This window comes from Pseudonaja textilis, chromosome Z (assembly GCF_049901715.1).
Source record: "Pseudonaja textilis isolate UNSWEBS1 chromosome Z, rPseTex1.2, whole genome shotgun sequence".
Lineage (NCBI taxonomy): Eukaryota > Metazoa > Chordata > Lepidosauria > Squamata > Elapidae > Pseudonaja > Pseudonaja textilis.
Window position 1 is genome coordinate 109,176,526 of NC_142008.1, and position 22,539 is coordinate 109,199,064.

Here is a 22,539-nt window from a genome sequence, read left to right on the forward strand (position 1 = left end):
ACATGGATGGGAGACCACTAGGAAAAGCCCATATCTAGTGTATGCTCAGAAAGCAAAACAAAATTGTGGAATAAGATGACAGTATGCTGTTTCCTGTATTTCTTCCAAGAAAACATGTTAAATTCTGTCCATTATAGACATGATCATTAGATGACAGCAAAGAACTGGAGATTTGTGTACTTCTTAACTGTGCCCTGGATAATTGCAGCCCTGATAAAAGATTATCTGCTTGATCTCTTCTTAAAAATTTGTTCCCATGAACACAATTAGGCCTCTCCATTAAAAACCTAGCCACTACCTTCACACAACATGCTATCCTGGCTTATGCTTCCTAGGAGTTCACCTTTGGTGGTGTTGGAAGAAAAATCCCTCTGGTTCAGTTCCAAGCCAGGAGAAAGGCACTGGAAATAAAATGGAAGCTGGAGGCTGATTGGAAAGGAAGGGTCCCTTTATTGATGAAGCAGAACCACCAACCAGGTATGATTCATGGGCAGCTGACAAAATGGATTTTAGAGTGGGTGGGTTTTTATATCTTCTGGATTCCTATGGGACCATGTGGGGTCATGGCTGGTTTTCTAGATAAAAGGGGAAATGTAAACCCTAGGGTGTCTGAGCTAATCTAGTCAACCTTTTGTTTGTTGCTTATCTGAGTTTCTGTCTTGACCCAGTACTTCTGAATGGATTACCAAATCTGCATTTCTAAAAGCTGGCTTCCTCAGTTTCTGCTTGGGGCAGGGAAACTGGGGGTGGTTTTCTGTCTCCCTTAAGATTTTTTTTAAAAAATTTTCCTTCAGGGGAAATATTTTAACCTATCTTTTTAATACCCCCCAAAATATTTCATTCTTCTGTGGGTGGGGGCTTCCCACAATGGTTTTGTGGATTGTGGGAACCTGAGCAAATAGATTAGATCAACGCATTGTGCAAAACCAGAAAAATGGCTAATGTAGTAACAACGTTAAGCCTGTGTACATGTGAGTTATGTTTATGGAAGGAGGAGGTGTGGGTGGCAAAGGGAGAGGATTTCAAGGTGCAAAGCAGATTTGACCCATTCTACTTCTGAAAATGAGCTGCACCACCTAGTTTTCCAAAGTGATTGCATACCATAAGCATTGGAGGAGGTTGATGTAATCTGTTGCTGTGGAATCTGCCTGTGCAATTAACTTGGCAATCAGCTGCTTGAGTGAGTGATTTATTTGCCAAGACTGAGCCTTCTGGAATTGGACAAAATCATGACCTCTCAAATCATAAAAACAATCCATGACTTGAGCAGTTAGGAATTCCGGGTATGTGTGTACAGCTAGAAAAATAAGAGAACTTCGTTTTTCCTCCAGTTATGCTTCTTATATTACAGGTAGTCCTCGGCTTATGATCACAATTGAGCCCAACATTTTTGTTGCTAAGTGAGACATTTGTGAAGTGAATTTTGTCCCATTTTATGACCTGTCTTGCCACAGTTATTAAGTGAATCACTGAAGTTGTTAAATTAGTATGTGATTGTTAAGTGAATCTGGTTTTCCCATTAACTTTGCTTGTCAGAAGGTTGCAAAAGTATTGTGTATTGTGATGTGACTTGTATTTATTAAAGAGGTGGAGTCTGCAGTGCAATGCTAATTTTTTCATATTGATAAATTCTCAACAAATCTAGTGAAACTTGGAATTGGAGAAGATTCCCAAATGGGAAACTTGTAGGTTTTTTTGAGTAGGAAGAGTTCAATTCCATCCCAAACAAGCTTTATTTAATTCTCAGATCCCTACCTCTTCTTTACTCATCATGATAAGCAGTAGAATAGTTTTTTGAGGTTTTTCTTACAGGCAGAGGTCATAATTCTCATAGTTAGATATTATTTTACAAAGGATACATTTAAATATTGGGGAGTTAATTAAAATGGCCTTAAACTCCTCAGGATAGAGATGGACTCTTCCTGGGAGAGGTAATTTCATGTATGGTGCACATCCTACCATGTATACATTCCATTTTTCCAAACTAAACTACTATTATGAATTGCAGTGTCTCTAATACCAACTATAGTTGGTGGGCTGCATAATGTAGTGGGTCCTATATGACAGGCTTCTCCTAAACTGGTCATTGATAAAATGACTGATCCCAATGGGCGAGCCCTTGTGGAAAGTTCCATATTATACATCAAATCAGTTGGACCAATGGAGATCCTTTGGACCAATTTGCCACAACTTTTTTTAAAATGTTAATTCAGAGGTGTACATTTGAATATGACGGTTCAACCCAAATTGTCAATTCCATCCCGATGTCAAATTTGAGATCAATTCTGAAGTGGAACTTTGCAGAAATCCATTGGATAACCTAGCCTGCCGGATTCATTATATCATGAGAGTATGAAATGTTGCATCCTAATACGATATAGGCACAAAAGTGAAGTAAGGATTATGGATTGTATTACATCGACTCTACAAAATAACCCAACTGCCCAAAATATGTTGTCATAGTTTCAAGTGGGTCAACTCTACATGAAGTTGCTCTCTTCAAAATGGACAGGCCAACCAGAAGAATCACAGTTGATAAGGATTTGTCGTTGTCCTGTCTGAGATGAATAACGACACTGGCCTTGTGATATTCCCTGCAGGTTGCAGGTAGTGGCTGAGAAGGCTGCTTTGCTGAGCCGTAAAGCTCTACGATAATGGGTCCCAGCCCAGCTGCAAACATCCTTCAGCTGGTTATGAGGAGCATGGACAAAACTGTTGGTCATTTTGCAGGGCCTGGTCATGCCCCTTTGTAGCATCATAACCATGCAATAATCCTGACCCACAACTTTGGTTTGGGGGAAGTCTTGGTGCTCCCTTAGAAACTTCTTGTGCCGAGGATTCTCAGAGGTTTCGCTTACAATCATACAAGATGCCATCAGCAGGAAGAACATCAGGTAGCCCCATTTCTTCAAGACTAGAAGCATAGCTGATTTCAGATGGACCTGACCAGAGAAGAAAAAGAGGAGGATCAGGACAGAGCTGCTTAATTTGTGACTTAGTGGCTAAGATGCTGATCGATCAGAAAGGTCGGCAGTTCGGCGGTTTGAATCCCTAGCGCCGCGTAACGAAGTGAGCTCCTGTTACTTGTCCCAGCTTCTGCCAACCTAGCAATTTGAAAGCATGTTAAAATTGCAAGTAGAAAAATAGAGACCACCTTTGGTGGGAAGGTAACAGCGTTCTGTGTGGACGTTTAGTCATGCCAGCCACATGACCATGGAGACATCTTCGGACAGTGCTGGCTCTTTGGCTTTGTAACGAAGATGAGCACTACCCCTTACAGCCAGAAACAACTAGCACGTATGTGCGAGGGGAACCTTTACCTTTACCTTAAAATAAAAACAATTCAAACAACTGTCCTTGAGACCTTCAACTTGGCTGGTCATATCCCACTATAGCAATGATGATTTTATCAAGCTCATCATGTTCCATTTGATAGAACATTTGTGCAGATCAAAGATTAAAGGATACCTGTGCTACTTTAAGATTTATAGTATTCTGAGATAATAAGCATGAATTAGTCTGGCACTGTGAAACTGGGTAAATTTCTGCTAATTTTGGGACAGGTTTTATGATCTTTCCCAAAGTTGGTGCCTTCTATTTTGAAGGTCAGCTCATAGAATCATTGAACTGTGAAGTCAAAAGAGACAATGAGATTTATCTCCTTTAGAATGAGCATCCCCAGTTCCTCCATAATTCTAAGACATTATAACATCTGGAAGGAAGAAACTTGAGGGATTTATATATGCAACAAAATAAGGTGATAGAAAGTCTGCAGTGGGTGACCTTTATTTTAGAATATGATAGCAGAAGACTTTTAAAAATTTCTTTCATTGTACGTCTATGGAGATTATTGGTCATCCAAGTCATAGTTGTTTCCAAAGTGTCTTCCTCCTCCCCCCCAAAGGCAACTGGACTATTTTTTTGAGGAAGACAAAGAAGATGTTCCACGTCTCATCCCAGAAGCTTCATCAGTTCTCACAACTGATAAAACGGTTTGGATGAGAAGCAAAATGTCTTTTTTCTTTTTCCATTATATAAATATCCATCAGGTGGCAGCATTTAACTCACTTTGACTATTATTAAAAGACTAAGAAATGTCAGACCCAATTAATACAGAGTGAAGACCATTAGGAAATACTACAGCTGGTAACAATAGTGATAAGTAGAAAAAAGTAAATAAAAAAACATTATAGTGAAGAACTTTGGTATTGGTAGTCCTCAAGTTATAACTACAATTGAGCCCAAAATTTCTGTTGCTAAGCAAGACATTTATCAAGTGAATTTTGCCACATTTTACGACCTTTCTTGCCACACTTAATAAGTGAATCATTGCAGTTATTAAGTTCGTAACATGGTGATTAAGTGACACTGGCTTCCTTCTATTGACTTTGCTTGTCGGAAGGTTGCAAAAGGTGATCACATGACTTTGCAACGATAGGAGACAGTTTCCAAGTGTCTAAATTTTCATCACATGACCAGGAGGTTGCTACAATTATCATAAGTGAAAAGCAGTCATATGTCAGTTGTTTCAATGCTGTTGTAACTTTGAATGTTTGCGAAATGAACTGTTGTAAGTTGAAGACTACCTATATCCACATGTTTGAGTGGTCAATAGGAACTTAAGGTTATTAATAAATGGACACCTGGCTGACAAGTTGCGTGAGTTTCACTGAACAGATTGATGGTCTTCGCCCTGCCTTTTATCTTTGAACACAAATGCCCTTTTAATGTAATTCTTGTTTAAGAGCCGTAGTGGCACAATGGTTAGAATGCAGTACTGCCGGCTGCCTGAAATTTGGCAGTTTGAATCTCACCAGGCTCAAAGTTGACTTAGCCTTCCATCCTTCAAAGGTGAATGAAATGAGGACCCAGATTGTTAGGAGAAATAGGCTGACTCTGTAAACTGCTTAGAGAGGGCTGTAAAACACTGTGAAGTGGTGTATAAGTCTAAGTGCCATTGCTATTGCTATATTAGTCTTTTTTCTGAAGTAGTATATTTGAATGTGGTTTTTAGGTTTTCATTGTACACCACCCTGAGTCACTCTGTGAGTGAAATGGACAATATCTAAATTCGACAAAAAGATAAATTGAATTTGAGTTTAAAGTGTCTACCTTTGGGGCCACTGGATGTGCAAAGGTAGAAAAAGAGCAAAATAGGGTGAAAAGGGTAGCTTCACCTATTTTAATGTATTTCTGGAAGGGTATTTCTTAGGCACTTCAAAACCAGGAAGGCTATTTTAACAGTGAAGGTAGTCCTCAATGTACGACCACAATTGAGTCCAATATTTATGTCACTAAGTGAGAAATTTGTTAAATGAGTTTTGCCCCATTTTAAGACTTTTCCTGACACATTTGTTAAGTGAATCGCTGCAGCTGTCCAATTAGTAACACGGTTGTAAGTAAGTCAGGTTTTCCCATGGACTTTACTTGTCAGATGGTCACAAAGGGGGATCACATGATCCCAGGACACTGCAACCATCACAAATATGTGTCAATGGTCAAGAAATCTGAATGTAAATCATGTGACCACGGGGATGTTGCAACGGTCATAATGGTGAAAAATGGTCATACATCACTTTTTTCATTGCGGTTATAACTTTGAACAGTCATAAAGTAAACTGTTGTAAGTCAAGGATTACCTGTACCAATTTATTCGACACAGTGAATAACTACAGTGAACACAGAAAATTGCCTACTTACATACAAGAGACATGTCTACTTTTCTGTTAGACGCATCCAAGGCAGCTTACAAACACACGCTATCTAGTAATGTGCATGCTTGGTTGGGCTTCAAACCTTGCAAAATCAATTGCAAAAGTCCTGCTTTCAAATTAACACTGTTGCAATAAAGCCAAAGGGAAGTCATTTACCAAAAGTGCAAAATAATTAAAAAAAATCTTTAGCATGGAAAGTACAATCTTTGATTGCAGGGTGCATGATTCGAGGAGAATAATTTGAGGAAGCCATCTGTTTCTGTGACATTTTGCCTAGGTGTCCTTATCTATTTTTCACCACACAACAACTGTGTCTTTGCATTTTCCCCATGAACATTTTGTTATAGTCTTAGACTAAAAATCAAATGTAAGAGTTCTTTAAATAGAAGTCATAAGTCAATTTTTGTATCTTGTTCCCCCCCCCTTTCTTTTTCTTTCTATTTTTTTCAAATTTCTGTCCTTATTCTCTCTTTATTCTTTATTCTTTATCTTGTGTAGTGGTTATAAGGCAGTACTGCAGAGCTAACTCACTGCTCACTCCAGGAGTTTGATCCTGAACGGCTCAAGGTTGACTCAGCTTTCCATCCTTCTGAGGTCAGTACAATGAGGACCCAGATTGTTGGGGGCAATAGGCTGACTCTGTAAACCACTTAGAGAGGGCAGTGAAGCACTGTGAAGCGGTATGTAAGTCTAAGCGCTATTGCTAACTCTGCCCACTGCCAGAAGTTTGATCCTGACCAGCTCAAGGTTGACTCAGCCTTTCATCCTTCCGAGGTGGGTAAAATGAGGAACCAGATTGTTGGTGGCAATAGGCTGACTCTGTAAACCGCTTAGAGAGGGCTGTCAAACACTGGGAAGCAGTGTAAGTCAAAGAGCTATTGCTATTATTAATATTTTTTATGCTATGTAAAATTATTTGATGAACAAATGCGTCTGTGCAAGGGCACAGATGCCTTGTGATGATTTATGCTGGACAGCAACAGTGAACAAGTGATTATCTGTCATGAAACAGATTGGGGAAAATAGGAAAGTTTGTCAAGCTATTTGATTAAATGAGGAGCCCCCAGTACTCTCTGAGCTGGGTTGCCAGTTTCATTACCAAACCAAGAAACATCATCAATGCACTGATGATATTACTAGTTTGGGTAATGAAACGTCTGTGAGAAAACAGCCAAACTCAGAGAGCATCAAGGATCCCTCATTTCAACCATTACAAATATCCCCCTTTATTTGATTAATTGCAATGCCTAGACTTCCCGCCATCCATTGTCTCCCCTCAACAACATCCCTGGGTATGATGGGTTGGACTGAGAGAGATATTTGCTCAAATTAAGCTATCAAGCCCCTGGGCTGAGGGAGGCTAGAACGGGAGTTTCCCCATTCCTGGTCCAACAGCTTAACCACAACAGGGCCCTGGCTGCTTGGTGGACCAGGCAGAAAAGATTTCCCCTCCCCCACCCCAAAAAGGGTGGCATGGATACAGTTGCTATCTCCAATTACAAAGGCCCTGGTAAGAACGAGCAATAGCCACACAGAAAGAGCTGAAACTCTTAAGACTTTGCAGCCATTCTCTTCTTTATGTACATTGGACTGTGTTTTTAATCTTGCTCTTACTCTGAATACATGAGCTGCCCAGGATTGTTTAGGAGTAGGGCAACACCTAAATCTAAATAAATAAAATCCTGTAACAATGCCCCATTCATTATAAATAGTCTCTCCCTTCCTCCAAGCAAAGAAATTTTGAAACCATAATTGTGTTCCAGGTTTCGTTTCATTAGCCAGGCTGAATGAAACTGGGTTTTAAATATGTGAAACAAAGACTTTTCTTTTGAACCCAGGGAGTGACAATTTAGTCCTCTCTACATTCTTTTAAAAGACAGGTATTCTCCGCCTACCCCTCTTCCCTGCTGTGGAAGACATCCAAGGCTTAGAAACATAAAACATCTGAAGAACACTAGCTCACTTTTTCCTGATCTTGAGTTCTCAGGCTGCAAGCACCCCCCACTCCACCCCCCACCCCCTGCCCGGAACTCACCTCCAAAGAATTGGCACAATTGGGAGTCAAGCCAAACGATGCCTACATTTTCTGCTGCTTTCTGGGCCTCTTTATACATCACTTGGCCAAGGGTTGGGGTGAGATTTCAGTGATCACTTAGAGCTGGACAGAACCAGTGGATACCATGTGGCTAAAGGAGGAGGAGGATTGGGATTAAGAAGAACAAATTATTCAAGGGTTTCTTTCTTAATCAGTAAACACGTCACCCTTCTCTTGAGTCTCAATTTTGTTTTCCAGGCATGTGATTCTTAGTTTCTTTGACCTTTCAGCTGATGAAGAAATGTGAGCAATGACTCCTTTTTTAAGGAATTAAGTCAATCCCGGCTGTTCATGACCAGGGCTACATATCAAGATGAAGAGGTTGAGAATTAAAAAGATGTTTATTTGCTTTGCATTTGAATAATAAGGTATGTAATGTTCATGTCCAAGCCATTGTTCAAAAATACCAAACTCATTGTATCCTTCAAAATCGATGCTTCAAAAAAAGTTCTCCCAAGTTTAGTAGGGAAAGATCCATGAACAAATATTGGTGGAAGTAATAAACTGCTTACTACTTTAGCAATGCTTAGCAAAAGTCTTTACAAACCTGGTGCACATTAGAAGGAAATACAAAGAAAAATGTGCATGTTGGGAAATGTCACAAAGAAAAATGTGTGCCTAATAGGAATAATAATGCAAGCATGGGATTAATTAATTTTAAAGATGGAAAAAGAGAGAGCTATATAAATTCAAGTGGGAAAATGAGGTTAGGACGTTGGACTGACAATTGGCAGGCTTTCATTCAAGAACCTGTTGCTGCTATGGAATAGGGTGAGCTCCTGTCACATGCTCCAGCTTCTGCCAATCCAGAATTTGAAAGTGGGCAACCCTGAAGACATTAATATGTACCACTTTGGTGGGCAACTTAATGGGGACATGAAAATCCACACCTGGATGTTTCCGTAGACAACTGTGATGTCACCATTCAATCCTTTCAACCCAGAAGCTCCCAATACAACTATAGTAGTAGTGGGCAAAGTTACAAAAATGAGATAATAAAATTTGCAATCAGTCATGCCTACTGAGACAGTTGTGACCACTGGAGTGACAGCATTGCACTGAAAATAATTATTTTTAGAAATGCAATGAAGCTAATACCTCTTTAACATAAATAGTTTGTAATCTGAAATAACATTTCATGGGAAGATTAATTACATGTATACATTTGACTACTTTAGGGCAATGTGAAATATTTTCAGATGACCATATTCTTTTGATCCACATATTTATTACAGTACATGAATATTGATACCTGGACAATGGAAATGGATTCTCTTAATCTTTCCTATTGCTATGAAATTAGTTGTTCAAGACTGGGAAAATAACAAATATAGCCCTAATTACAGAGGTGGTATTCAGCAGGTTCTGACTAATTCTGGGGAACTGGTAGCACAAATTTTAAATAGTTCGGAAAACTGGCAAATACCACCTCTGACAGGCCCCACTCCCATCTATTCAGTTCTAGAATGGAATTGAAAAGCAGGTTAGTGGGGTGGGAAAGGAATGGGGATTTTGCAGTAACTTTCCCCCAGGAGTAGGGTGGAAATGGAGATTTTGCAGTATCCTTCTCCTGCCACGCCTACCAAGCCATGGCATGCCCACCAAGCCATACCCATAGAACCAGTAGTAAAAAAAATTGAATCCCACCACTGCCGAATTACTTAGTGGCTTGAAGCTCTGAAGTTCCTTGTGACTTATGAGAAAGCTTGCTTACACATGCAAATTATTGTGTAGGTTATGGATGGTTATGACGATGTATAGTCACCTTTTATTAAAATTATACCTTCACATTCACATATGCCATGATGTTCTCAAGGGAGAGTCAAAAATAGTCAAGATGGTAACCGTGACCAGTTGATCGAAGACCATCTCTTCTCTTTTAAAGGGAAGGAGCTTTGTTTGTCAAGGTTGTGGTTCCATTGTAGACATCCAAGCATGTATGAAAAGACTTCCATGCATACATGCTTTGATGTTGTATTCTTTCCACCACTAACATAAAAAAGATGTTGAGATTCTAAAAAGAGTGCAGAGAAGAGCAACAGAGATAATAAGGAGACTGAAGGCTAAAACACGAAGAACGGTTGCAGGAACTGAGTATGTCTAGTTCAAGGGTCTTCAAACTTGGCATGTTTAAGACTTGTGAACTTCAACTCCCAGAATTCCTGAGCTAACATGACTGGACGAGGAATTCTGGGAGTTGAAGCCCACAAGTCTTAAAGTTGCCAAGGTTGGAGACCCCTGGCCTAGAAGACCTTCAAGGTCCCTTCTAACTCAGTTATTCTATTCTATTTTATTCTATTTTATGCTATGCTAAATTACTCTATTCTACTCTACTCTATTCTATTAATCTTCTTTCTTTTCTCTTACAGTGTTGCATTGTTTTTTCCTTTGTTCTGTTTTATTAAACGAACCAATGTGTGTGGCTTTTTTTTAAACAGGATGATTTCCCTAAAACTTCTCAATTCTCTAACCACATGGAAGAGCAACTGAAAGGGAGGTTGTGAAAAACCACCACATTTCTACATAAAAACCACTTCTTTGTTGGGATAACTTTGCAACCCATCGAAGAGTAACTACAGCACCTGTAAAGCTCCTGGGTGATTTCAGCATTTGGTTGTGTATTCATAGCCCATGTGAATTGGACATCCTTCAGCTAAAGGCGACCATATTGATTGGAAAAAAATGTGAGTTTGTTTCCTTGGTTGGGTAGCTTGCCATCTCAAAAATAGGGTAGGGAGGGACTGAATGGGGTCTTCCTGCAAAAAAAAGGCACAGAAAGAATTCCTGAAGTATAAACCATTTCAGAGTATTTGTGTCAAGTTGTACAAAAGGATCAGATGTGGAATCACCTGGCAAGCACCACTTGGCCTAATTTCAAAGTCTTCTGCAAGAGGTCAGGTTAAACATCTCTCTAAAGTTTTCCAAAGTATGACAGTACCTCCCTTAGGGAGGTGCAGACAGAGTCTAGAGGAGGTGTGAAGAACGTTCAACTATGCATTGTTACAATAAACCTTCTTTCTCAATGTTTTATTGTATTGCTTCATTGTCCGTTTGAGTTCATTGTAATATCTGGAATTTTAGGAGAGGTATGATTACACTGATGTAGAGGTCTTCAAACTTGACAGGTTTAAGACTTGTGGACATCAACTCCCAGAATTCGTCCTCCAGTCATGTTAGCTCAGGAATTCTGGGAGTTGCAGTCCACAAGACTTAAACTTGCTAAGCTTGAAGACCCTTGCTCTAATGGGAGGCATGAAGGTAAAGAATTTTAGAAATCCCTGCTCTTGAGCAAGGTGGGGGAAAGATGGAGGGAGAAGTGGTAGCATTTCCTTTCCTTTTATGGAAGATGAAAATGACCAGGTGGGGAATACTGGCAGAATGGAGGCTTGTTAGAGACTGAATATAGGAACACATCAACGTCAGATAGCCATAGCCCAAAACTTGGACTTCTTCAATTTCTCCAAATTAAACCTTCTCACCACACATTGAAGATGTCTTATGGCCTTTGCAAGGCTAGGTTAACAACATTTGAGAAGACATAATTGATAACCACATGTGTCCTGGCACAACAGAGAGGTGGCTATCATTTGAAGGTTGTCACTTCCTGCATGTCTATGGATGAAAAGCAACATGTCTTCAAAGAAACTCCAGTTGTCTCTTGAAAAAGAACCTTTGGGTCACTTCCTGCAGTTTTAATCATCATCATGATTCTATCAAGGTTGGAACTGCTTCAGAAAAATTGGGAGCCACTCTTCATCCTTCTGTGCCCCTCTTTCACTGCCCCTTCCCCCAGTGTGGCCAAAGGGACTGCAAAGGAAAAGATGACATTCCTAAAATAACGGTGGGGGCCCCTTAGTTGCTTTGAAGGCACTTGACTGGATATGGCTCTTTTCACACAACTCCCGAGAACAGGATAGATAAACCTGTTTAAGGGAGTCTTAAGGAAGATCTTCATTATATACAACTCTCAGCCTACTTGATGGGATTTATTCAGTACATTCTTGACATTCTGGAGTGAATAACCTCAAGTGCTGATGATCCCAGCCTTTATCTTAAGAAAGGCACATATTATTCTTTCGGTCAGTTTCCATTGGACTAGTCAATATTTGGTTATAGGTAGAACAGCAACAAACAGGAACAATCCAGTGAAGGCAGGATAGCTTTGGTTTTCACCTCTAATGTTCATCCAGCTCTTGATGCCGCCTTTGAGTCTAGTGTTTATTTCCTTATCTGCTTACTCTGATCCCAAAGATTATGTCTGAGGAAAACCGACTTTCATAGGTCAAGTACCTTTCTTATTTCTTGAAAAAAGGTCTTGGCCAAAGAAAGGTGAGCAATGTTCTTCCGATGTAGAGACATCACTGGGACTCCTTTGATTTGTGAAAATATTTTCTCCCAGATGCCTTTGGGGTTTGGTTAGCTGATGAGCGATTGCAAAATCTGGGACTCCTTTCAGTTGTGAACATATTTTCTCCCACATGCCATTCTGGGTTTTATTAGGCAATGAGAGATTGCAAACTTTTTTCCAAGCCACGAGTCACGCTTGGCACATGGTAGTTCAGCTCAACTGGACAGGAGTTTGAAACATTTTATTCAACTTCTTCCATTTACCTAACCCACAGAGGTAGAATTTTCATAACCTTTATTGTCATCATTTTTTCTGTAAACACACTGGCACACATTAAAAATGAAATTCTGGTGCCCACTCTCAAAAGGCATATATCAAAGGCATATATACAAAAAGTTCTCTGTCTCTCTTTCTCTCTGTGTCTCTGTCTGTCTCTTTCTATCTCTCTCTGTCTCTGTATTTCTCTCTGTCTCTGTCTCTCTCTATCTCTGTCTTTCTGTCTGTCTCTGTCTCTCTCAGTCTATGTCTCTATCTGTCACTCTCTGTTTCTGTCTCTCTGTCTCTCTTTCTGTCTCTGTCTCTCTCTATCTTTCTGACTCTCTGTCTCGCTCTTTCTGTCTATCTCTCTGTCTCTGTCTGTCTCTCTCTGTCTGTCTCTGTCTATCTCTCTGTCTTTCTGTCTGTCTCTATCTATCTATCTATCTATCTATCTATCTATCTATCTATCTATCTATCTATCTATCTATCTATCTCACTGTCCATTTTGTATACATAGCAGAAAGAAGAGACTTGAGAGTTCACAAGGTTCATACTACAGGTAGTCCTTGACTTTCAACAGTTCATTTAGTCACCGTTCAAAGTTACAATGCAACCTTTGCAGCATCCCCACAGTCTCATGATTTACATACAAATGCATGACAACTGGTGTTCATATTTATGATGGTTGCAGTGTCCCAGAGATCATGTGATCTCTTTTTGTGACCTTCTGACTAGCAAAGACAACGGGGGAAGCCAGATTCACTTAACTACCAGGTTACTAACCTTATCAGCTGCAGTGATTCACTTAACAACTGTGGCAAGAAATATCATAAAATAGGGCAAAAGCCACTTAACAAATTTTTCACTTACCAACATAAATTCTGGGCTCAATTGTGGTCATAAGTCAAGGACTATCTCTATATGGAACAAAGCTATCAGTGTATCTCTAGACATTCTGATTTGGATACTTCGAAGTCTCCTCTCAGAAGATAAAAAGGGAAATTGGTTATGGAGAGGATGTGTAGAAAAGAGTGAGTCTGGCCAGTGGGGAAAATGATGACCTCTATAACTATATTTGACCTTACTTATAGTAGATAACTTTTCTAAATGTAAGATATTCATGCAGGACATCTCTGGGGTGGGAAGGGATGGTCAACTATAATAAGATGGCACCTAAAGTATTAAAATTTGTACTTACCTGATCAAAACTCTGGTTTTTGTGAGCAATGTTAAATAGGTTTTGAAGCTTCATTGGCATCATGTCTTTCTGTGACCCTTCCTTCCAGTGGATTCTTATGCTGTGGCAGGACAATTATGGTAGCTTTTTCTTTTATACAAAAATATGTGTGTCTGTGCACATACACAAACACATTATGTATGCTCAGTCCATCGTGAAAAACAAATTGTTTTGCATGTGACTTATTCAAAAATAGTCACTAATATTAATCTCGTCTTGGTTTAAGATAAGCAACTCTGTTTTCTTTAGTCTGTGTTATCCCCACTATGACAGTGGGGATTTTAATTGTATTTAATTTAATGGTATTTAATTTCATTGTACGAGGTGCAATGACAATAAAGTAAACTAAACTAAGCTAATTTTCCATACTGCAGCCTTGTGTTAAGGCTACCTAACTGGACTGCAATGTTCCCGAGCTCCACCAGATGGCAGGAAAGTGAAATAGAAGATGGTAATGCAGATATGCCCTCTTATTTAGCATACGATGAGAACATGACAAAAGAGAAGTAACCATATATATGCACAATCCTCATAATTATATACAAAACTTCTACAGGAATATAGCAGTAGCCTCATAACTGGATGCCCAATTTAGTAATCCAGGCAATCGCCTCTGGCAGCGGCTTTGTGCATATCTTCTAGAGCAGGGCTGTCAAACTTGTGTCAATATGTGACATAGCGTGACTTTTTCCCCATTCGCTAAACCGGGCATGGGTGTGGCCGGAGTGTGACACATCCAGTCCAGGGGCTGCGAGTTTGACAGCCCTGTTCTAGAGAATCAGAGAATGCACATGGTAGGCAATCTTGCACACTATGTTTAACAATTTGCATGTCACCAGCACAGTTGCAACAAGGCAGGGGTGGGCTGCTGGGGGCTCGGGGGGGCTCAGGAGAGCCCCTAGCTAAGACTCTGCAGGGCTCGGAGAGCCCCCAAATAAGCTCAGAAAGACAAGCAGCAAGGGAAAGCTCTTAATAGGCTTAATTGAACCTCTGGGCATTCAGCCAAGAGCATTTCACACCTTGTAAAAGTGTTGCAAGCTAGATAAACAATCCACTCAGAGGCAGAGCCACTGAGAAAATCAGATAACATAGCCACTAGCCTTGGAGGGGATTAATTCCCAAATAATAAGAATGATGTAACTCACCAGAAACTCCACTAAGACTCCAAGATCCCTCTCACAGTCACTGCTATTAAGCCTGGTTTCGCCCAGTCTTTTATTTAAGTATTAAATGCACAAAATAATAAACAACTTTTTGGTATATATCTTTTTTTAGGTAATTAGGGCAAAGAAGGAAAATTGAGTTGGCCACGCCCACCCACCCATATGGCCACCCAGCCACGCCCACCCACCCAGTCATTAGGGCAGAGAGCCCCTTGCTTAAAAAAAAATTGAAGCCCACCCCTGCAACAAGGGGAAAACTTTCCATCCCCACTGATACAGGATAGAGGCACTTCTTCCAGTATCACACTTAATTCTGTTTCATTTTGACCAGACAGAGCAAGGCAGGTTAAAACCAAGTGGTTGGTAGAGATATCACTAATGGTCAGGCCAGAAGAAGGCACCATTCCTCTCTCCAGGGAGTCTCAAGGTTAACTTGCGTAGATGCTAAGTGAATACAGGTAGTCCTCAAATTATGACCACACTTAAGCCCAACTTTTATGTTGCTAAGTGAAACATTTAAGTGAGTTTGTCCAATGTTATGACTTTTCTCACCACACTTGTTAAGCGAATTGCTGCAGTTGTTAAATTAGTAACACTGTTGTTAAGTGAATCTGGTTTTCCCATTGACTTTGCTTGTGTGAAAAGGGCTCATAACTCACTTTTTTCAGTGCCATTGTAACTTTAATAGTCATTAAATGAAGTGTTGTAAGTCGAGGACTACCTGTATCTAGTTTCCATGCTGTTTTACAGGATTTCAAAAATAGTGGTGCCCTCTAGTGATGGGTTATATTTTTGCAAGCCAAATCTCTAGCCCTATTTTTAAATAATCTCATGGTTTCCCTATCTTTGCAAATCTTTGCAAATTTTCAGCTCATTTCTGAAGTCTGAATCTAAGGTGTTTTTCCCTAAAGGAAAGGGTATCACTATGGGAATTGTAGTAAATAAATTATCCTAAGTCATCCAAAGAGAATATAAAAACTCATTAAACTAACAATGTTATTAATGGTTGTATATTTATTGCCCAAAACAACAGGGACTTCTAAAACTTTGAATGAAAAAGCAGATAAAAAAAGATATTTACTTTTAAATAACAACAGTAATAGTAATAGTCATAATAGAATGCCATTCTGTTTGTAAACAAAGACTTTATTGCATGAAGCTGCTGGAGGAAAGACATTCAGGCATAAGCTATAAATTGATATTTTCCGCTTTCCATCACTCCCAGAAATAATAACATATAGTTTCATTCTTGATTTTCCATTAAACATTTGGCGATAGAGGTGAAAACATCCAGACTGATAATCTTATAGAAACTTTAGGTTAATCAGGAATCAATCTGAGGAAGAAATGGCTCAGAAATTCAATTCTTTCTCTCTTTTTTAAAAATATCTATTTCTTTAAGAAAATTTTTTTTTAAAGAAAACTGCCTTAAATTTTAATTTAATTTGAAAATTTAAAATTAATACAATTAATTTTATTTACCTAATATATTTTAATTGAATTAAAATAAAATAAATTTAATTCTAATTTAATTTATGCTTTTTACATTATATATTTATAACAGAAGTTCAGAGCACCTGTTTTTCCAGATACCTAAAATTATACTTCAATTCAACCAATCAATTTTTATTACCATCACAGACCAGCATTATGCTTCAAAAGATATTTCTCTAGGAAGGAAAGCTTTATTTTAAAATGAAAGATGGCTATGCAAAACATTTCCCAGCAGAGTTTGGGGGAGAGAAAGTGATATTTTTGTTGCTTTCCTTGCATGCAGTCAAAAGCAGAAGAAGAAAGAAGCAGCCCAGTGGCCAGGTGTGTGGAGCGAGAAGGGCAAGTTCCCTCCATCTGCCCTTTCCCTCCTCCCTCACTATCTCATGTTGTTTGCAATTCAAGTGATGCAAGCCTTGTGTTCCCACAGGCCATGTGGGTGGCGCAGCCTTGTGTTCCTATGCAGCTTGGGGGGGTGTTTTGGGGGTGACATTTCTCTGTGGACCATCAAAATTTTCTCATAGACCACCAGTGGTCCCGGGCCCACTGGTTGGCAACCACTGTATTAGATCATAGTAAACATTCAGACCTGACTAGTTTTCAGACCTGGCCATTTTAAGACATGTAAACTACAACACCTAATATTCCCCAGAAGATTTTCTATATCACTTTGCAGCCATCTTTTGGTCACCAGGTTCAAATGCAGGCTTTCTATAGCTCAGATCCCCCACAATTGCATTGGGACTACACCCCCCAGAGTTCCTGTCAGCCATGTCCCCAGTTCCCATCCCCAGCTTATCTAAAACAGTTGGAGAGGAAGACTGAAAGGAGAAGAGAAGGCAGGTAGAAAGAAATGAGAGAAAAAAGAGCAAATTGTAACTGAAATATACCATTGCACTAAAAATAGGACTTGGAATCCTCTTGGCTTCTAAAGCAGCAGAAGATATATAATCCCTAACTAGCCACCATGGCCAATGGTATTTCTAAAGAGCTTGTTTGAAATGCACTGGCAGGCCATTTACACAGGCAACCTGGACCCGCTGGGTGCTAAACCTGCCTCGGTAGTTACAGTTTGGAGGCGTAGTTCCTCCCCCTGTCAAACGGCAAACGGTGAGCTCAAAGGCACTAATGCTGTTGTAGTAATTATCACTTGAGTAAATCCCCCCATTGTTGCAGATGGCATCCACTGCTGTGGCTTCCCCATGAATGAAGGTGTTGGAAGGTTTGCACTTGACGTTCGTCATTCCTCTTTGTTGCATCATCAGGTTGCAATAGAGCCGGGCATCCAATCCGCTATTGGCAGCAACATGCTGCCGGTGGAATTTGCCATGACGGGTTTCTCTCTGGGAAAGAGTTGGCAAGGATCCCAGCAGCAATGCCACAAAGAGCACCAACACCGAATAGGCCAACATCCGAGGCATGGTGTCAACTACACCTAAAAGAGAAAAGAAGACAGATCACAGAATTGATATTGGGGTGGTCTAGTTGCCTCTTATAAAAGCACCTTTGGGACAACTATGACCTGGATGACTGAGAATCTCCATAGACAGTTAGCTTTGTTCTGACCCAGCATTCGCAGAAGCAAAAAACAGACTCCTCACAAAGAAATCCCCCTCTTTATTTACCTCTTGTGAATTAATTGCATTCACCAACTGAGAGTCCAGGCAAGAGTCCAACAAGGAGTTAACTGCAGCAATAGACCTTATCAGTTTATTATGATAATTGCAAGGCCAGGGAGCTCCCAGCCAAAAGGCTGCAAATTAAGTTGTGGCAAGGCAGTCTTTGTTGCCTGAAACACAATGAGCAAAATTTGCAGGAAGTGGGTATGTCTGGTTTAATTAAAAGAAGGACCAGAGGAGACATGATAGCAGTGTTCCAATATCTCAGGGGCTGCCACAAAGAAGAGGGAGTCAAGCTCTTCTCCAAAGCACCTGAGGGCAGGACAAGAAGCAACCTAGATGGAAACTAATCAAGGAGAGAAGCAACCTAAGAACTAAGGAGAAATTTCCTGACAGTTAGAACAATTCATCAGTGGAACAACTTGCCTCCAGAACTTGTGAATGGTCCAACACTGGAAGTTTTTAAAAAGATATTGGACAATTATTTGTCTGAAGTAGTGTGGGTATTCCTGCCTAGGCAGAGGGTTGGACTAGAAGACCTCCAAGGTCCCTTCCAACTCTGTTATTCTATTCTACGCTACGCTACGCTATGCTACCCAGTGCTATGCTATGCTATTCTAAAATCTCTAGAAATGTGAACTGTTGTCTCCTACGACCACCACTCCCCTTCTATTTATTCCCCAGCCAGGGAGGGGCCCAGCATCCATGTTTGTTTTGCTGAGTTGGAATAGGCCCCAGCTGTTCTTCCTCCTCACTCATCTCTGACTCCAAAGGCAGCTGCCTCTCTGGCAGCTGAGAAATGCCAGACGGCTCTGGCTCTATCTTAGTGTCCGATGCTGAGCATCCATCAGACCCTTCCCCATGCTCCAGAATTGGCCCAAGTTCTCCCCAACCTCCTCATCGCCTGAGCTTGCTGGCAGACCATAATAGCTACAGTATGTACTTTGGGATGCACACCCTTCAAATGGTGCAGGGGCATGAACAGATTTTCAGAAAAATTACAGACTACAGGAACCATTTTGCACTTCAGATGCAGACAGCACAGACTCATGAAGTGATTTAGTGGGTAAGGAAAAAATAAAACACGAAAACTTGTTACTTAACAGTTGTTATGTGCCAATTTTAGGAGGACTGCTGGGGACGGGACTTGTGTACAGCTAACATCTTTTGAGATGCAGACTGCACAGACTCATCCCCAACAGGTTGTGTCTGGGCTCAACAGTGAAGGGACACAGAGCAGAAAACATCCTGCAAGAAAGCACAGCTCCAACTTCTCAATGAAAGAATAACAGAGATTAATTTCACATCAGAAAGTCCAGTTGCCTCATGAAAAAGCACCTTTGGGAAACCATGAGCTGCAATGTTGAGATTCAATTTTTTTTTACTACTGGTTCTGTGGGCATGGCTTGGTAGGCATGGTTAGGTGGGCATAGCAGGGGAAAGTACTGCAAAAATCTCCATTCCCTCTCCACTCCAGGGGAAGAATACTGTAAAATCCCCTCCCCACCCCACTAACCTGCTTTCCAGCTCCGTTCTCCTGTGCAGGGCAACCAGAGAAGATCCAGCTGATCAGCTGGGACTTGGGAGACAGAGAATAGATGGGGGTGGGGCCAATCAGAGATGGTTTTGCTGGTTCTCCCAACTACTCAAAATTTCCGCTACCAGTTCTCTGAAACTGGTCAGAACCTGCTGAATAGCACCTCTGATGAAATGCTGGATGACTGAGAATCTCTATAGATATTGGGGTGAGGTTTGTACCTTAAGCTATCCATCAGCATAAACCCAGATAGTTTTGGATTTCCAGAATTTATGAAGAGGCTTAGATGGTGCAATGGTGGCTAAGTGGCTGGATGCAAACCACTGCCATGTTCCTCAAGCATTGGCTGAGCTGTTCCGATATTCTTCGTCTTAGATAGACATTCAATAAAAGATTGTTACAACAGAATAGCTTCTAGGAAGGAAATGAAAAATCAATTCACTGGAGTATATTTTTTCCTAGAACGGACAGTGGCAAAAACAAAGCAATGCCAAAAATTACAACTGATTAGAGGTAGTCCTTGATTTACAACAGCCCATTTAGTGACAATTCAAAGTTGCAACAGCACCAAAAAAAGTGTCTTATGACCATTTTTCACACTTATGTCCATTGCAGCATCGCTTCAGTCAAGTGATTAAAATTCAGATGCTGTAATTAGCTCTGACAAGAAAGAGCTTTGCCAAGCTGTTCTTCAAGGCTGCCAAAAACCCATAGATAAGAACTAATTTACAAGAATTTGCAAATACTAACTATGATGTCAACAAGGCTGAGCTTCAGAGCGTCTTTGCCTTCTGCAAAGAATGCTTCTTCAAACCTGGCTTTTATCCTCTTGAGGGAGGGGCCATTATCTTGCAGCCTTACTCCCGAGTCACCCAGGCTGTTGTATCTACTCTCTCCTACGAGCAATCCTGTGCACATGCGCACTTGGCATAGGCTCCTCGGGAACCTCCTCATCACTGCTGCCAGCCCCCACAGTCTCTGAAGGCAGCAGTCCACTCCCTGATGGTCCTGGCCCCTCATCTGTCCTCGGTCTTCTCCACCATCCACACCTGCTTCCAGCTAACCACAACAGATGCTTGGCAACTGACTCAAATTTGTGAAGATTACAGAGTTCAGGGGTCATATGATCCCCTTTTGCAATCTTCTGACAAGCAAAGTCAATGGGGAGGCTAGATTCATTTAACAACTGTGTCACTAACTTAATAACTGCAGCGATTCACTTAACAACAGTGACAAGAAAGTTCATAAAATGGGGCAAAAACAGGGCTGGGTTTCAAAAATTTTAGCAACGGGTTCTCTGCCTGGTTGCTAGGTGGGCATGGCCAAGGTGGGCGTGGCCTAGTCAGCCTCCTGCACCATAGTTGGAGCGGCATTGATATTTTCCTTACTACTTTACTATTGCAGTACTACGTTAGCAACGTTTTTATTTTTACTGGCTTTGATCTTGTTGAGATAAGTGAAGTATTTGCTGGTGCACTGCTGACAATTTTGTATCCAAGTAACTCTGAGCTGGAAGTGAGGGAAGAGAAAGTTGGCTAAAGATTGAAAGAAAAAGAAAAATGATACTAGTAAGTTTATTCTATTAATCACTCATTTCTGTACCCTTTAAGATTAAGCTGCACAAAATCCCTAGTCTTACAGAACATTTCTTTATAAAGTATTCATCAATCTTCAATAATATGTCTAACAGCAGGAGCAATTAAAAACATTAATCAAAGCAATAAAGGAAAAAATCAATAAAAGTAGATATCAAATACCCTTTGAAAAAGAAGAAATAAAATTCTATTTATTGACCTAAAAAAGTAGCTCACATTAGGCATTGTTCACTACATGCTGTGCTTCTATTCTTCAGTAAACTTCCTTTCTTGGATGACTAAAAAACTACATATCAGTGGCTTGTTTCCTTAGAAGTAGCCTTTCTTAGAAATTCCCTGCATAAGATTTTGAAGCAAATGCCCTCCCTGCTTAACATTCCCCCGGAGTACTTGCAGGGATTTAAATGTCTATTTCCCTAAACATATATCTCTGAACTATACCCCACTCTGGTGGGATTCAGTGGTGGGATTTTAAAAAAATTACTACCAGTTCTGTGGCTTGGTGGGTGTGGCAGGGGAAGGATACTGTGAAATCTCCAGTCAGAGGTGGTATTTGCCGGTTCTCCGAACTACTCAAAATTTCCGTTACCAGTTCTCCAGAACTGGTCAGAACCTGCTGAATGCCACCTCTGACTGCATTTGAAATATATTTCAAATGGCAAGGAGTACTTGTACAAACTTCCTTTCTTAAGCAGCCTCCTTTTTATTCCCTGCTTGGAACTGAACCAGATGTATTTTCTCCCTGCACTTAAAAACCACAAGCTTCCAGGAGGGTATTTGAAGAAGAATCAAATGAACAGGAAGAAAAAAAGAATGGAAAGGCAGAATTTGAATGCAACCCCATGGTTGCAGAGCAAACAAAGGGTAGAAAGAAATTTTCAGATCTCCTAGCCCAATTATTCCAGACTGTGGGCAGAAATTAATAGATTTGAACCAAACCTGGGAAATGCATTTAGATGTCAAAATGGGGAAGAAGCAACTTCTGCTCTACAGAAACTGAAGTGGAAGCTAGAAAGATGCAGTTGAGGATCCCATGGAATGCACTGGAAGCAACAAACAAAATGTTCCTTCCAACTTTTCTGATTGTTCATCAAGGTTGACCAGGAGGTCGGCCTAGATGCCTTCAAAATGTTTCTGTCCCTTCTGATTTTTGATTTATCTTCCCGTTTTATCCACCATGTCTCAGAGAAAAACTTTTAGACATTTTAGGAACTTACCCAAAACTCTGAGGCTGGGTCGCTCCCCCTTTTGATTTTTCTCAGTTGCTTTGCAGGGAAAAAGCAAGCACGGCTTTCTCTGTGAGCTGTTTTTTCTCCTTTGTAGAGGTGGGTGGAGACAAAGAGAAAGGAAGAAAACAAGTTTCCCAAAAATCCTAAAATGCCAAAATATTTTGCAATTGGGCCTCTTGTGGGAAGGCAAGACCATCGAAGAAGAAAGTTGTTTCTAAAAAAGTTATTGCTTGTTATCAAGAACATCTGGGAA

The 22,539-nt window shown here is 40.4% G+C and overlaps 1 protein-coding gene, 1 long non-coding RNA gene and 1 pseudogene across 2 annotated transcripts; 1 reads left to right on the top strand and 2 right to left on the bottom strand.

Annotated features, from left to right (window-relative positions):
• Positions 1–2,480: 2,480 nt before the first annotated feature.
• LOC113449568 (ribonuclease pseudogene) lies at positions 2,481–2,924 on the bottom strand (annotated as a pseudogene).
• Positions 2,925–6,233: 3,309 nt separating this feature from the next.
• Positions 6,234–10,810, top strand: LOC148124242 (uncharacterized). Its single transcript, XR_015739946.1, has 3 exons — positions 6,234–6,308; positions 8,040–8,177; positions 10,248–10,810. It is a non-coding gene; the product is annotated as an uncharacterized LOC148124242 (long non-coding RNA).
• A 5,982-nt stretch (positions 10,811–16,792) lies between these two features.
• LOC113449531 (ribonuclease-like) lies at positions 16,793–22,538 on the bottom strand. Its single transcript, XM_026720628.2, has 2 exons — positions 22,275–22,538; positions 16,793–17,741 (listed from the first exon to the last, which is right to left on the bottom strand). The coding sequence occupies exons 1-2, from the start codon at positions 22,480–22,482 to the stop codon at positions 17,290–17,292; spliced, it is 660 nt and encodes a 219-aa protein (XP_026576413.1). The 5' UTR covers positions 22,483–22,538; the 3' UTR covers positions 16,793–17,289.
• Position 22,539: the final 1 nt, after the last annotated feature.

Bases quoted from the DNA above. Each gene is read 5' to 3' on its own strand.
- LOC113449531 (XM_026720628.2), bottom strand. From the start codon at position 22,482: ATGGTCTTGCCTTCCCACAAGAGGCCCAATTGCAAAATATTTTGGCAT. The intron at 17,742-22,274 runs GTAAGTTCCTAA...TTTCTCTTTTAG, and splicing joins ACCCAGCCTCAGAGTTTTGG to GTGTAGTTGACACCATGCCT.